Below are 17,040 nucleotides of genomic sequence, written 5' to 3'. Positions count from 1 at the left end.
GTATTTCAGATTAGTAAATGACCCCCTCTTTGTCCAAGTAAGCTCATGGTTTATGGACATCTTCCATAGACTGCACAATGCTGCATAGCTTGGTGTTATCTATAAAAATAGAAACATTGCTATTAATCCCATCCTCGATATCACTAATAAGTAAGTTAAGTAATAGCAGACCCAGTGCTGAAACTTGGGGCACACCATTTATAACTGGGGACCACTTTACAATGATAATAGTTTCTTTCCTTTAGGTTTCATAACAGTATATGAAATATTTGTTTTTATATCATCAAAATTTTGGTTACGTTTTAAATAAATGTATGTGTGTGTGTGCCTAGCTGTACAGTATGGGAAAGATTTATCAAAACCCATAGCAACCAATCAAATTTTCTAAGACGCTGTTGGTTGCTATGGACAGCTAAGCCAGTTTTCCTTTATACCAGTTTGATAAATACAGTACAGACCAAAAGTTTGGACACACCTTCTCATTCAAAGAGTTTTCTTTATTTTCATGACTATGAAGATTGTAGATTCACACTGAAGGCATCAAAACTATGAATTAACACATGTGGAATTATATACATAACAAAAAAGTGTGAAACAACTGAAAATATATCATATTTTGGGTTCTTCAAAGTAGCCACCTTTTGCTTTGATTACTGCTTTGCACACTCTTGGCATTCTCTTGATGAGCTTCAAGAGGTAGTCACCTGAAATGGTCTTCCAACAGTCTTGAAGGAGTTCCCAGAGATGCTTAGCACTTGTCGGCCCTTTTGCCTTTACTCTGCGGTCCAGCTCACCCCAAACCATCTCGATTGGGTTCAGGTCCGGTGACTGTGGAGGCCAGGTCATCTGGCGCAGCACCCCATAACTCTCCTTCATGGTCAAATAGCCCTTACACAGCCTGGAGGTGTGTTTGGGGTCATTGTCCTGTTGAAAAATAAATGATGGTCCAACTAAACGCAAACCGGATGGAATAGCATGCCGCTGCAAGATGCTGTGGTAGCCATGCTGGTTTAGTATGCCTTAAATTTTGAATAACCACCATCACACCTCTTCCTCCATGCTTCACAGTGGGAACCAGGCATGTAGAGTCCATCCATTCACCTTTTCTGCGTCGCACAAAGACACGGTGGTTGGAACCAAAGATCTCAAATTTGGACTCATCAGACCAAAGTACAGATTTTCACTGGTCTAATGTCCATTCCTTGTGTTCTTTAGCCCAAACAAGTCTCTTCTGCTTGTTGCCTGTCCTTAGCAGTGGTTTCCTAGCAGATATTCTACTGTGAAGGCCTGATTCACACAGTTGTTCTAGAGATGTGTCTGCTGCTAGAACGCTGTGTGGCCTTGACCTGGTCTCTAATCTGAGCTGCTGTTAACCTGCGATTTCTGAGGCTGGTGACTCGGATGAACGTATCCTCCGCAGCAGAGGTGACTCTTGGTCTTCCTTTCCTGGGGCGGTCCGCATGTGAGCCAGTTTCTTTGTAGCGTTTGATGGTTTTTGTGACTGCACTCGGGGACACTTTCAAAGTTTTCCCAATTTTTCGGACTGACTGACATTTCTTAAAGTAATGATGGCCACTCGTTTTTCTTTACTTAGCTGCTTTTTTCTTGCCATAATACAAATTCTAACAGTCTATTCAGTAGGACTATCAGCTGTGAATCCACCTGACTTCTCCACAACGCAACTGATGGTCCCAACCCCATTTATAAGGCAAGAAATTCCACTTATTAAACCTGACAGGGCACACCGGTGAAGTGAAAACCATTTCAGGTGACTACCTCTTGAAGCTCATCAAGAAAATGCCAAGAGTGTGCAAAGCAGTAATCAAAGCAAAAGGTGGCTACTTAGAAGAACCTAGAATATGACATATTTTCAGTTGTTTCACACTTTTTTGTTATGTATATAATTCCACATGTGTTAATTCATAGTTTTGATGCCTTCAGTGTGAATCTACAATTTTCATAGTCATGAAAATAAAGAAAACTCTTTGAATGAGAAGGTGTGTCCAAACTTTTGGTCTGTACTGTATATATTTTATTTCTAGGTTTCTGCATTCTTATTTTCCCTGCTAGATTAAATTAATGAACAGGAGAGGAGAGAGCGCCTTTTCTGGTTTCCTTTTTATATTTATATATGCTATTGAATTTGTAGATAATAAGTTGATCCATTTTATATATTTATGACCAGTCTTTCTCATTACTTCCTACAAATACCTCCATTCATTTCTATGAAAGGCCTTTATGGCATCTACTAAGACAATAGATTTCTCTCTTAACTCTTGTCTCCCTTTTCCTTTCTAACGACCCCTAACATTCCATGATATTGTAATTCTTGTATGGACTTGTGAAAGATCTCAACAAGGTATCTAATATTAGGAGGAGAGAGAAGATGAGAAGGAAAACAATGAAGAAGAGCATCAAGCCAACCACAAGCCACAAGTATTAGCAGAAAGGCCTATAATTTCATATGCAGCATATCACAAACTCTCATCATCATACTATAGAAATGTATACATGTGAGACACGAGACCGCTTGTCTCAAACAATTCTACATTCATAACTCACATAAATTAACCCATAAAATGGTGGTCCAAGTTATAAGTGCCTCCTAGGCATAAAGGTCATAAAATAATAAAAATAAATATCTTTCCGTATTCCAGCCCTTGCCGCTTCCTTCGCCACCATCCTTATCCTTCCCTCTGGGCTTTACCCATGAGCTCCACCTTGCATCAAACACTTTGAGAATCAAATGGAATCATTGCTGCAAAAGAGGTTTTATAGCCATCTCCTCGGTTAGGCAAGCACATGACTGTAGATACACACAAAATTCAGTCCACAAAGCTTTTTTCATTTCACACAAAAAGAGGCAAACTAAAACTCTGAGCAATGTAGCCTCTGCCTAATCAAAAATATCACTAGCTTATTGCATGGAAGCATGAGGCTGGGTTCCCACATTCAAGTTTTTTTATGCAGTTTTTGGAGCCAAAGTTAGGTGAACATGGAAACCCAGCCAAACACTAGCTGTAAATACTAGATAATCTTCTATGTAGAAAGAATTAGTGGGATTAAACTCAGTTATCCAGTGTATATGAGAAATGGCATGTTCACATCAGTGTGGCTCACAGATTTCATCAAAAATGGCAGAGAGAAAAGTCCTGCATGCAGGACTTCTTTCTCCACACAAAAAAAGCATTCTCCCAGAAGGAAACAGAACATATCCCTTTATTGTCAATGTAACGGAGCAGAACAACGGAAATAAATAATGCTGGTGGGAACGAGGTCTTACCGGAATGTCCCCTAATATCTGTGAACAATAATAAGGATTCTACATGATAGGCTACTTTCACACTGGCGTTTTAGTTTCCGTTTGTGAGATCCGTTCAGGGCTCTCACAAGATCAGTTTTGCCCTTAATGCATTCTGAATGGATAAGGATCCGCTCAGAATGCATCAGTTTGATCCGTTCCGCCTCCATTCCGCTCTGGAAGCGGAGACCAAAACGCTGCCTGCAGCATTTGGTGTCCACCTGACAATGCGGAGGCAAACAGATCCATCCTGGCACACAATGTAACTCAATGGGGACGGATCCGTGTTCACTGACACAATATGGCACAATAGAAAACAGATTCGGCCACCATTGACTTTCCATGGAGTTCATGATGGATCTGTTTTGGCTATGTTACAGATAATACAAACGGATCCGTTCTGAATGGATGCATGCAGTTGTATTATCTGAACGGTAGCGTTTGTGCAGATCCATGACGGATCTGCACCAAACGCGAGTGTGAAAGTAACCCTAATATCCAACTTGCCTGATTCCTTGTTCCTCGGGCACTACACATGACAGTATACATGCATGCACTGCAAATAACAAGCAGTAAACATAATCACTTTCCTGATGAGACACCTAGGATAAGAACTAGCTGAACATGCAGGTTCATTTAGGCAGTAACGACAGTTATCTTACGTCCATGGCCAGCACTCCATTTTATCATCATCCTACAGGCATAATAAACACAGGAAGCAGATGCTTGTTTCATTTTTGACTACAATAATACCCCCCAGAAATGCAGCTGCAGCCCGCTACAATTTCCAATATATAGGTGTTTGTCAAACATGTTTATTGCTAGCTGCACGACTGGGAAACTTTCTCACAATAAGTAAAGAATGAAGGCTTAATAAAGTGGATGTGAAAGATGGGTCAGCCGACGAGATTTGGATAAACCTAGAGGAAGTTAAATATTTATGCGCTTGTATCTTATTGTACAAGCTGTTTGCACAATGATAACAGCATTTTTGATTCCAGTGCAGAACCACAAATCTCATGCTGGAATCCTCTTAATTGAAACATCACGTTTTCTTTGCTCAGTATAATAACTTTCATTTTAGTTGTTCACTCATGTTATCTAACATTACAGTCCGATTGTATTCAGTTAGCAAAATGTTCATTCTCTAGGACATCATTTTGGAGATTTAAAGAGTTCTCCAGCCATTATAGATGTCAGTGGAAGCAGCATTGTAGCAACAAGAAGGTTGATGGAGCTTTGTATTTCCTGCAGTGCAGCTCCACCTAAACAGTTTATTGGTGGTGGTTTGGGGTGTTGGACCCCGGCAGATCAGTTAATGATGGCCTATCCTGATGCTACCCAAACAGCTGAAAGCGTAGGTGTGGGTTGTTGGAGCCCCGCCAATCAGCTACTGATGGCCTATCTTAATGATAGTCCATCGCTTAGTAGAGGTTAGGCAACCCCTTTAAAGTCTCATAAAGAGTTTAGACATAGCGACTATTCTGCTGTAATGTGGCCAGGTTAACCCATATGTTTTTTTAAATCCTCCTGGTCATATCATTGTTAACAAGTTGCAGTAGAATTGTTTTTGTATTTAATGGGTCAGATATAGGGGTGCACTTTATACTGTCCAAAAATACTAATAATAGTTTTAATATTAGAACAACTTACTAGTCTAGTGCACGGACCTATACATTTGGAGGATAGTAAATCATACTGCAGATTTCAGCTAAAATTGCACCTGTGCAACAAAATGTTTCTGTGTGCTAGAATTTTGTCGGTGCACAAAAAAAAAAACGTCTAGTCTAAGTTTATACCACCACCACAGCCTATAAGTTGGTGTAGTTTTACTCCAAAAATGCATTAAAATGGCAAATTTTTGGCGCACGTCCCTTTCCCAAATAAGCCACACCCCTTTAGTGTGAAGCCATGCCTCCTTGTCAGATGAAGCGTAAAAAGCTGAGAAAAGTGTGTAAAACAGTTGGTAAATGTGATGCAAAGCATGCACGCTAGTTTTTTGTCACAAAATGCACCCAAAGACAATAGTAAAGTCAATAGTAAATCTGCCCCAATGTCTGTGGAAGAGAGGATGATGACCTCGATGAATACACAATGTCTGTTATTATTGGCTGTGACCTGTTACATTAAATTTTCCTTTGTCTATATAGTGCAGGATAGACCATTATTAAAGAATAAGATAGAAGCTGCTGTGTATGCCTTGTGTATACCTGTTTTATGTGATGTGCAACTTGTGAGTTGTCTGCCATCTGGATTCCTCTTCTCCTCAGATATGGTTTTGTAGTGAACCCTACATTTCCCATCATGCCTGACTTTGCAGAGACGGAGGGGTGAAGTCTCACCACTAGGGCTAAAACAATTACTCGATTGAATAGAATTCAACACCAAAAAATCCTCGATGCAAATTTTTTGCATCGAAGATTCGTTTGTGTCACGTGACCACAGAGCGGGAGTGAAGCGCTTGCTATTACTCCCTCTCCATGGTCTCCCGCTGGCACACAATACTCACCTTTACAGCAGGGGGCCTCTGGACACTCCACAGCACATCCATGGTCCCGCGCTGCACTGACCTCCTGACATACGCACGCTGTGACCTGACGCACTGTGTGACGTCAGATGCAGAGCAGCGCGGAAGGATGGAGTGTCGATGGCACCCCTGCTGGAAAGGTAAGTTGGTGCGACTAAGGAGTTCACAGCATTATAGCAACCAATGATGCTGTGCACTCGGGGTGTCAGGAGGAGCAGGGGGTGATGGTTTCACAAGGGGAAGAGCTGCTGGCACAAGGGGGGAGAGCTGTTGGCACAAGTGGGGGAGAGATGCTGGCACGGGGGGAGATGCTGGCACAAGGAGGGAGCTGCTGGCACAAGGGGGAGAGCTGCTGGCACAAGGTGGGGAGAGAGCTGCTGGCACAAGGAGTTGAGAGGATGACACAAGAGTGGAGAGCTGCTGGCACAAGGGGGAGATCTGCTGGCACAAGGGGTTGAGATGATGGCACAAGAGTGGAGAGCTGCTGGCACAAGGGGGGAGATCTGCTGGCACAAGGGGGAGAGCTGCTGGCACAAGAGGGGGAGAGCTGCTGGCACAAGAGGGGAGAGCTGCTGGCACAAGAGGGGGAGAGCGGCTAGCACAAGGGGGAGAGACCTGCTAGCACAAGGCAGAGAGAGCTGCTGGCACAAGGGGGAGAGAGCTGCTGGCACAAGGGGGAGAGAGCTGCTGGCACAAGGGGAGAGAGCTGCTGGCACAAGGGGGAGGGGGCTGATAGCACAAGGGGGAAGAGCTGCTGGCACAAGGAGGGAGCTGCTGGTACAAGGGGGAGAGCTGCTGGTACAAGGGGGAGAGCTGCTGACACAAAGGGGAGAGCTGCTGGCACAAGGTGGGGAGAGAGCTGCTGGCACAAGGGGTTGAGATGATGGCACAAGAGTGGAGACCTGCTGGCACAAGGGGGAGAGAGCTGCTGCCACAAGGGGGGCTGCTGGCACAAGGGGAAAGAGCTGCTGGCACAAGGGGGAGAGCTGCTGGCACAAGGTGGGAGAGCTGATGGCACAAGGGGGAGAGCTGATGGCTCTGGGGTGGGGAAGAGCTTATGGCTCTTGGGTGGATGAGAGCTGATGGCTCTGGGGTGGGGGAGAACTGATGGCTCTAGGGTGGGGGAGAGCTGATGGCTCTAGGGTAGGGGAGAGTTGATGGCTCTGGGGTGGGGGAGAGTTGATGGCTCTGGGGTGGGGGAGAGTTGATGGCTCTGGGGTGAGGGAGAGCTGAAGGCACTGGGGGAATGGAGCTGATGGCACTGGGGGATAATGGAGCCGATGGCACTGGGGGGAACTGAAACACTTCGGCTGATCACACAGGGGGGGGGGGCGAAGGGTGTTGGGGACAGATGGCAGGGGGTTTGATGAGTTTTTATAAAGGAAAACAGTCTATTCATTTTTTCTTAATAGAATACTCGATTAATCGTAAAAAAATCTATAGAATACTCGATTTCTAAAATAATAGTTTACTGCCTGTATGTTCCAATGATACAGGCGAGCTGGGAACTTCTATTTTCTTCAGATTTCTTGTAGTACCCCTGGAAATCTGTCAGAACACTACATCCTGTGCCGATGCTAAGGAACAACCACCATAAAAATGGTTTAAAGGGAATCTGTCACCCCGATTTTGGACTATTAGAAACAGTAATACATGCATAGTATTTCAGATGAAGACCCCAGATCACTATTTTTTATTTCCTACTGCCCCCATTACTCCGCTGTCAGCACTCAAAGCTGCTCTGAAATACACAGTCCGGACTGCTGTGCCGTTGTAACATAATGGAGAGGACTCGTGTGCATCTGTACAGCAGTTCTGACAATGTATTTCACTGAGCGCTGACAGTGAGGGAATGGGGGCCAGTAGAAAAATAAAAATAGCGATCTGGACTCTATATCTGCAGTACTACTCATGTATTACTGTAGAAAGTGGTCCAAAATCGGGGTGATAGATTCCCTTTAAGCTTGACTGCAACTTTAATAGATTAGTTACAGTCATTGTACAGGACAACAGCCCTCAACTCTAATTTTGTCTAAAGGGATCAGCAGCTAATGCTGGGTTCACATCTGCATTGTGAATTCCATTTTCTGTTCTTTCAAAAATAAAGCTGTGACAGATCACACAAAGAACACAACAGCACCCAACATACCCCACTGATGTATAATGAGGTCAGTTGGATGCCTTCATGGTGTCCATTGTTTTAAAGGAATAATTATTGCTGTAGGCAGCTCTTTTTTGTTGTTGAATGTGGTGGAATCTGCAAAGAAGGCTCAGAATGGAGCCTCTGACACAGATTTGAACACAGTTTAACTGTGGCTATAAAATCTTTTCTCTTTATTAAATAAGGCATACTATTTGAATGAGTTTTATGGAATATGATATTTATAGACAATACCAGACACCTTGTAAGTGCCTGATGATAAAATGTACTCTCCTCCCACCAAGCACCAACACAATGAAAATTATATTTTATTGTGCCTTAAAGATATAATATTTTGTACTTTGAATTCATACATTGTATTTCAAGTCTGCAAAAAGACAATGGACCATTCTTACTTAATACAAAAATCAATAGACACCCTTTGTTCTTGTATTATATATACACCGCTGTGTAGTGGTTTACATATCCTGTATAATGTAATGACTCTGAATACCTTCAGTAGAACCTAAAGGAAAAAAGATTTGTTCAAACAATGATACAATTGTAGCACAGACACACACACACACACATATATATATATATATATATATATATATATATATATATTGGGATCCATGTGTACACAGGTCGACAATGACAGATTTCACAGAATTCTGCTGTTTAAAAGTCCATCCAACACTGTTTATTTTCCATCCACAACTGGACTAATAGTCACTTGAGTGAATCCATGGCACAAAATTAGAACATAAACCGCAAAACAATAGTCCTTGCCCATGTGGACACTAACTAAAGCAGTGGGCTTTTCTAATTTATGCTCTCAGCATAACACAGTGGATTAGGTTTTACACAGCCATAAGGTCATGTTGCTTCTAGACTTTTGACAATGAAGGTGCATTTCAGCCCTATATTTATCCCCACATTAATGAGCCCAGCATTTATACATGGGATTACATCAGTCTAGGGGAACATATTGTACTGGAGTTGAGAGGGAATGGCAGGTCCCTCTACCAACCTAACCACTTGTAAGGGGTTACACTCTCAGGCTGGGCGGCGATGACAGATTCTCTTGCAGACCACAGGGTTAAAGTCCAAATGCTGCTTTATTTATCACACTCCGGCAATACAGGCAACCCCAGTTATAATTCACTGGGTAAGATGAAGGTCTAGCACCACAAAACATAAATCAAACTGAAATAAACATCTGCCCGTCTGGGCTCTGGCTAATACAGTGAAGATCCTAGCTCACCTATTGAACACAGGTCACACAGAGAACTCAGCTTATCTAGCCAGCAGGGCAGCCAGCTTCCCAGGCTTTCTCCAGGCATTCCTCTCCTCAGACTGACAGCCTGGACTGTGCTTTATTTCCTCTTGATGATCCCAGCTGGCTTCAGCTGGGATCCCTCAGGCTAGGGGAAAACCAGTCCTGGATTTTATTTACCTCACCCAGTTGAGGAAGCTGGGTGGGATATACACCCCTTCCAGGACTTTACCATACACTTTTCTGTTCACCTCACCACACACTATTACATAAAAATCCAGGTCCACAAAATGCTTTAAATCAAAGTGCCTCAGCTTTCCTGAAAACACTCAGCTTTACTGGATTCTTTTACATCACTATATATAAATATACACACATACTAACTAGGTATGAGCTAATCGATTTAGAAAGTAAAGTTTATAATTGTATTGAAAACTGGGTGAAGGACCATGTCCAGAGAGTTGTTGTCAACTCTCTGTACAACCTAAAGGTTCAGAGCTGGATTTACTTTTATTCAGTTGTTTTTTTTTATGATATACAGGATGGGGTTAATGTAGTTGCTGCTATTTTTGCAGATTACATCAAGCTATGTAACATAGTGCATGAGTGTTTGGCCATACACTTGACAAATGATGTTCAGTGTGGTTAAAGGGATTGCGCCAACATTCAGTTTTATTTTAAAGTCTAACTTTCATTCTTTTTTTATTTTTGTAATGTGTAGGGGCAGTGATACCGACCATTTTTGTAATTTACTTTAATTACTGAAATCTTGCTTTTGTATTAGATAAATAGGCCCATTTTGAACCTTAGCAACGCTCCTCTGTCTTCTGTTATGTAAACAGAAGACAGGGTACGTTGCTAAGGCTTAAAATGGGCCTATTTTTCTAATAGAAAAGCAAGATTTCAGTAATTAAAGTATTTTTTTTTTAAATGGTCAGTTTTACTGCCTATACACATTACACAGATAAAAATAGAATGGCAGTTACACTTTAATATAACTCAGTATGAAAAACTAGTTGTAACTGTAATTTAGTTTCTGTTACAAAAATGCTCCAGTTGTGAGATATTCTTTATACTTCATTAAAATGGTACCTTCTGAGGTGGTCACACATTCTCACTTCCATCCCTCAACTGCCACCATCCATATCTACTGTTAGAAGCTGTGACAGTTACAGAAATTAATAAAAAGAAATCATCCTATTTAGTCTTTAGAAGAGATTTCTGTGGGTGGGGTTACGTAATTTACTTGTATTAGTATATAAATGTCCCGTGCCAAAACAAAAACGATGGTGAAAAGCTGTTCCATATAAAATGTCCTCAAAATTGAAAACAGGTTCAGTTGAAAGAGGCATCAAGCAGGAGTGAACTGGGAACTTAAAGTGGCCCTGGAAAGTGGCCCATGTTGTAGGCAGGTCCAGATAGACAGAAGGCAGGGCCAACAGTAATGGGAGGGCCAACACAAGTATGTGAAACCAACACAAGTAGGGGGATCAGCAATACTATAATGCAGCACAAAGTACCACCTCAGCAGAACCAAATACTACAGTGTGACACAAAATTTTACCCCTGTAGACCTAAATTCCACAGTGCAGCACAAAATCCTGCCCTGGCAGAACAAAATACCCCACAGAATCTGCCCCTCTATGTTGGCTATATAATCTACTACGTTCTGTGTTCCTCATCCTACAGTTATCTTTAATTAAGAAAAGGAGGAGGAGCTGAGGAGGTGAGACACAGGCCACATCACCAGGCCACCTGTACCGTCAGCATGATGTTTGGTCTTTTAGCGCCACCAAACATATGGAAGAATGCAGCACTACATAGCTATTACATTTCCTTTCTACATCTTCTCTTTTTGGCCCAGACGTCCACGTTGACTACTTTTAACAATGTCTCATATCTGACACAGACATCCTGGATTCCTCACTTTTGCATACACCTCCCCAACTTCTTGACAGAAACTCTCCATCCTGGTGCCCCAACAGTGTCATCCTGCTTCTACCCCAGAACTGTGCTTCCTACTGCTCCTAAATATTATACTGCAGAAAAAACAGTGCCACCAATAGTGATAATGCCTTACAAGACTTTCACACTTGCGGCAGAGAGATCCGGCAAGCAGTTCCGTCGCTGGAACTGCCTGCCGGATCAGGCAAAATGTATGCTAACTGATGGCATTAGTAAGACTGATCAGGATCCTGATCAGTCTTAAAAATGCCTGATCAGTCGAAAAAATGCATTGAAATGCCGGATCCGTCTTTCTGGTGTCATCCGGCAAAACGGATCCGGCATTAATTTTTTTCACCTTTTTTTTTCAGTCTGCCCATACATCCCTATGGGAAAAAATGCCGGATCCGGCGTTCAGGCAAGTCTTCAGTTTTTTTCGCTGGAGATGAAACCGTAGCATGCTGCGGTTTTCTCTTTTGCCTGATCAGTCAAAACGACTGAACTGAAGACAACCTGATGCATCCTGAACAGATTACTCTCCATTCAGAATGCATAGGGATAAAACTGATCAGTTCTTTTCCGGTATAGAGCCCCTGTGACGGAACTCTATGCCGGAAAAGAAAAACGCAAGTGTGAAAGTACTCTTACTATAGTGGCCCCACTAGTAATAAGCTGCCCCCGGATGACTGTAGAAATAAAGCCCCACCACCAACCGACCTCCCATAGTGCTCCCAGTATTCATAAAGGCTCCTATAGCGCTTCAAATAGTAATAATTCCCCCACTAGGTCACACTTATAACAATGAGTAGCTGTAGCTTCTAAAGAATTAAAAATGTCCACTATAGTGCTCCCAGTAATGCCCCCTATAGTGCCCCATTAATACCATCTCTAGCACCTCCAGTAGTATGTTCTCCAAGTGCCCTAAGAAAGTTAAAAACAAAACATTAAGTGCCCACTGTTCCTTGCTGCCATCTGCAGTATAGGCTACAGGTGCTATAGCCTATGAGGGTGAATATTGACTGCCCCATCACAGTATTCAACTTTAATCCAAATTTAAACTTTAAACCACTGGCTACAAAATACCTATAGAGTTTTTTGTGCAGCCTAGAAGACTTAGGGTACTTTCACAGTAGCGTTATTCTTTTCCGGTATTGAGTTACGTCCTAGGGGCTTAATACTGGAAAAGAGCTAATCAGTTTCATCCCAATGCATTCTGAATGGAGAGAAATCTGTCATCATGTGTTTTGGACTGAGGAAATACCGTAGCATGCTGCGGTATTATCTCCGTCCAAAATTCCGGATCAGTTGCCGGAATGCCGGCTCAGGCATTAATTTACATTGAAATGTATTAGTGCCGAATCCGGCATTAAAAATACCGCAATGCCAGATTCGTCCTTCTGGTCTGCGGATCCGTTCTTGCAATGCATTTGTGAGACTGATCCACATCCGGATCCGTCTACAAATGCTGTCCGGTTGCATGCAGATTGCCTGACCCGACAGGCAGTTCCAGCGGCGGAACTGTTTGCCGGTGTTCTGCCACTTTTCTATACCCGGACAAAAGTCTATACCCGGAAGTGATGTACCTGCACCGGAAGTCACGTGGACGCGTTGGAATCAGCTGGAGGAGGGGGTGTACGCGCTGCGCAAGTGCATTCAGCCAAAGTATAGTAATCTGGCAGAACGCCGCAAGCCCGTAATCTACATTAATTTGTACCCTCGCGGGCTTGCTTCGCTCGCCACGCATTGGGCTCGGCCTCGCTGCGCTCGGCATTTGTTAAAACTAACTCTATGCCGCCATTGATAGTAAAGAAAGAAATGGATGGAAAAGAAAGAGATGGATAGTAAAGAAATGCAGGACTGGGAAAATGCAGGGGCGTTCTGCCAGATTAACATACTTTAGCCGAATCAGCTTGCGCAGCGCGCACACCCCATCCTCCAGCTGATTCCAACACGTCCACGTGACTTCCGGTGCAGCTACATCACTTCCGGGTATAGACTTTTGTCCGGGTATAGAAAAGTGGCAGAACACCGGATCACTCTGCCGCAAATGTGAAAGTAGCCTTACAATATTTAGGGGTCGCTATTTTTTTTCTTAAATTATTAGGGGCTAATCCAAGCTTGTCTTTTGTTCATAATTATATGACCCTATCCTGTTCTTGTTATGAGGTTTTCACAGGCACATTGCCTGGATCACCATACACTTATTATACTCTACATTCCCAGGGGTCATTTATAAAAGATACTGAAATTGAAACTGCTGTTGACACTCTTCACAGCCAATTAGACAACACTTATTACATTGAAAGTGTAAAGTGTTAGTTAGAGGTCCAAACCACGTTTGTTGCCAGTATGCTAACATACTAATAATATATGAATGAATCATGCATGAAAAAGGCCATGTAGGGATAGATATATATATATATATATATATATATATAAAACTTATTGCTGTACTGTGACATCATTCTGCACATTTTGCTTGTGCTGTACCTTAAATATGCATAATGTCCCACTATTGTAACATCGCTGTGTGCATGTTCTGAACGTACTACTGAAGGTGGTCATGGTGGAGTGGGGCCCCATTACAAGTATTGCTATGGGTCCCCATGAGACATTGCGCAATCTGAAAAAGAATTGAAGGACACTTTAGCACATATCTCTTTAACAAAATAATCATTGTATATTGTTTTTTATTCTTAGGGTGGCAAATCATACACAGGACCTTGCGGTGGACGAGATTGCAGTGAAGGATGTCAGTGTTACCCAGAGAAAGGAAGCCGTGTAAGTACTGATTTGACAGCATTTTGTCATAGCTCTTACTTATCCATGCCTTACAGTCTGTATATGTTCTTATAATTTTTTTTTGTTTGAACCACTAACTAAAAGCATAATGAAGATGAGTAGGAGAATTGTTATGGACACTTTCTGCAGGAAATCCATCACGTTTTAACATTGTCTTCGGCTTATCACTTAATGGGGTTGTGCCACCATAAATGTTTAAAAAATATATATAATTAAGCATAAAAAACGTATTACTTTTGTAATCTACTTTCTGTCGCAAAAATTCTCCAGTTGTGAGACATTCTCTTTACTTAATTATAAAGGCGCCCCCTGGTGTTTAATCTGTATAGTAATGTGCACAGCCTCCTACTGAGCTGGTTGCACCATGCTCAATTCCATCCTTGAACGGCCACCAGCCATATCTACTGTCAGAAGCTTTGACTGTCACATACAGCTGCAGCAGTAAGGCCACATCCCCTGATAGAGGGACAGCTGTAGTAGGAAGGACATGCCCGTTGAGCCGCCAGCCTGAAGACAGTCTAGCAGAGCAATTGGAGCAATAAATGGGGAGATCTCTAGATTGATGTGAGGTACAGGGCTGGTTCCATCTTTATTAGAAAGAGATTGTCTTGTCTGTATGATGTCTGATTACATTTTTTTTTATCGATCAAGGCATAACCACTTTAAATAGTTTTTCCGTGAGTTTAGTATTACCGGTCCGTCCTCTGGATAAGTCATCCATATACAGTATGATTGATGGGGGTACGACTCCTGGCACCCCCGATTATCAGCTGTTAGAAGAGGCTGCAGAGCTCTGAAGCACAGCACCATACCTTGTATAGTGGCTGTACTTGAATGGAACTGAGCTGCACATAGGCCATGTGATCAATGAACTTGACGTCACAGGCCTAGGAAGAGGCCACAGCACTCACCAAATGGCAGTACAGCCTCTTCAAACAGTTAATTGGTGGGGCCACCAGGAGGCATCCCCCCCACGATCAGATATTGATGACCTATCGTGAGAATAATTCAATATTGAAAGCCTTTAATGAGCATCTGTCATGAGGATTAACCCTATTTTACCAGGCAAAATGCAAGTAAAGCTGACATGCTGATTAAAGCCATACCTTTCCGGATCCAATCCATTCTAGTGTTCTGGAAAAATCTTTCTTTAAAATAATATGCAAATTAAGGTATAAGTGAACTGAGTGTATGCACTAGTCACTCAGTGCACCTAAGGCTTCGTTCACATCACCGTTCAGCCTTTCCGTTCTCCTGCTCTGTTCTCGGGGCAGGAAATCGTAAAGGACGGATTCGGCACATAACTGAGCCGAACGGAGTCCACGGGCCCCATAGACTATAATGGGGTCCGTTAGGTTTCCGCTCAGAAGAAGATTTTTGAAGTGGAGACAAATGTCCTGCATGCACAACTTTTGTCTCCACTCAAAAATCTTCTTCTTAATGGAAACCTAACGGACCCCATTATAGTCTATGGGGCTCGTGGGCTCTGTTCGGCTCAGTTATGTGCCGAATCCGTCATTTCTGTTTTCCTGCCCCAAATGGATAGTCGGAACGGTGATGTGAACGAAGCAGTGCTGGAACAGTGAACAGAAAGTTTTTAAAAAGTTTTTGAAAAGCTGAATAATGATATTCTGCACTGCAGCCCGCAATCCCCTCAAGAGGGTCAATCTTGCAAAACCTGAAAGGTTTATTGTCACTGGAACGTAGAGAAGCAGAAAGGCTTAAGGAGGGAAGTGTAGGAAATTTCGTTTAAAAATTACGCAGCTTCATAGTGCAAATCCTCTCTAGCTCGGAAATTGAAACAATAATGAGACCCATTACTCTTACCCAATGGTATTTAACTGAGCAATTGAAAGGCACGTTAGGTAGGCTGAAACAATGACACTAACATAACACCATTATTAGGCTGAAAGGTACATAACCCACGGAAGGCCCTCACTGGATTAGGATGTATGTGTGACATTCAGACAAAATGCTTTGGTCATGGAAAGTTTCTATTGTTCTTCTATGTGCAGGACATGTTTCTATATGTTTTAGGCCTCATGCACACGGCCGTGGTCCGCGTCCGAGAGCGGACAGTGGAAACCCGGCCGGGATTCCTGCTGACAGCATGAGCGCACGGCGTCATTGGTTAATAAAACAAATTAATGATATTCTGCACTGTATTGCCATATTTGCCAGAGAATATACATTCACTAAGGATGAGGGAATAATTTACAATAAGTAGAACCAATCTCTGTGTTTATAATGCTCTAAGGTTTTAGAAGCCAAAAAGAGAAGTCATATCTGTCCTTTATACTTTTTCTCCTTTTATGATCCACTACTTCCACAACTGTATCAGGAAACCTGACCGTGTGGCCGTACTCTAACATTTCTGAGGAAGCAAAAGTATAAGGGTCCATTCACACGTCTGTATGTGTTTTGCGGATCCGCAAAACACGTACACCAGCAATGTGCGTTCCGCATTTTGGGGACCACACATCGCCAGCACTGTCATAGAAAATGCCTTTTCTTGTCCACAATTGGACACGTTCTATTTTTTTGCGAAACGGATGCGGACCCATTTTGCGGACGAACGTGTGCAGCCCGTGGTCGTGCTGCGGCCCGCAATGCACGAACACTGCCCGTGGGGCAGCGCAGCGGATAGCGGACCCATTCTCTTTAATAGGTCCGTGATCCGGCCATTCCACAAAAAGATAGGACATGTTCTACCTTTTTGCAGAATGGAACTACGGGACGAAACTCCACAGAAGCACTCCGTAGTGCTCCTGTAGGGTTCCGTTTCGTGCTTCCGTTCCGCACCATTCCGCATCTCCGTATTTGCAAACCCATTGAAGTGAATGAGTCCACATCCGTGATGCGGAATGGCCACAGAACGGCGCCCGTGTATTGCGGATCCGCAAATGCGGTCCGCAATATGGCAACGAATAGCACACGTTCGTGTGCAGGAGGCCTTAGGGTGTGGTCGACAAGTTTAGGTTTCTTGAGGCAGATTTGGAAACCAAAACAAGGAGTGAATTAAAAAAGAGATGTAGTCTATAACCTTC

General features: G+C 42.9%; 1 protein-coding gene across 1 annotated transcript in view; it reads left to right on the top strand.

The window, feature by feature from the left end:
• Positions 1–17,040, top strand: part of COL4A2 (collagen type IV alpha 2 chain) — a 257,233-nt gene that overhangs the window by 37,712 nt on the left and 202,481 nt on the right. Inside the window, 1 exon segment of the mRNA XM_044284160.1 lies at positions 13,892–13,972. Coding sequence (XP_044140095.1) covers positions 13,892–13,972 — 81 coding nt within the window.

The sequence above is a fragment of the Bufo gargarizans genome, chromosome 3, assembly GCF_014858855.1.
Source record: "Bufo gargarizans isolate SCDJY-AF-19 chromosome 3, ASM1485885v1, whole genome shotgun sequence".
Classification (NCBI taxonomy): domain Eukaryota; kingdom Metazoa; phylum Chordata; class Amphibia; order Anura; family Bufonidae; genus Bufo; species Bufo gargarizans.
Note: the sequence above shows the minus strand (reverse complement) of the source record. Positions and strands in the feature narration are given on the sequence as shown.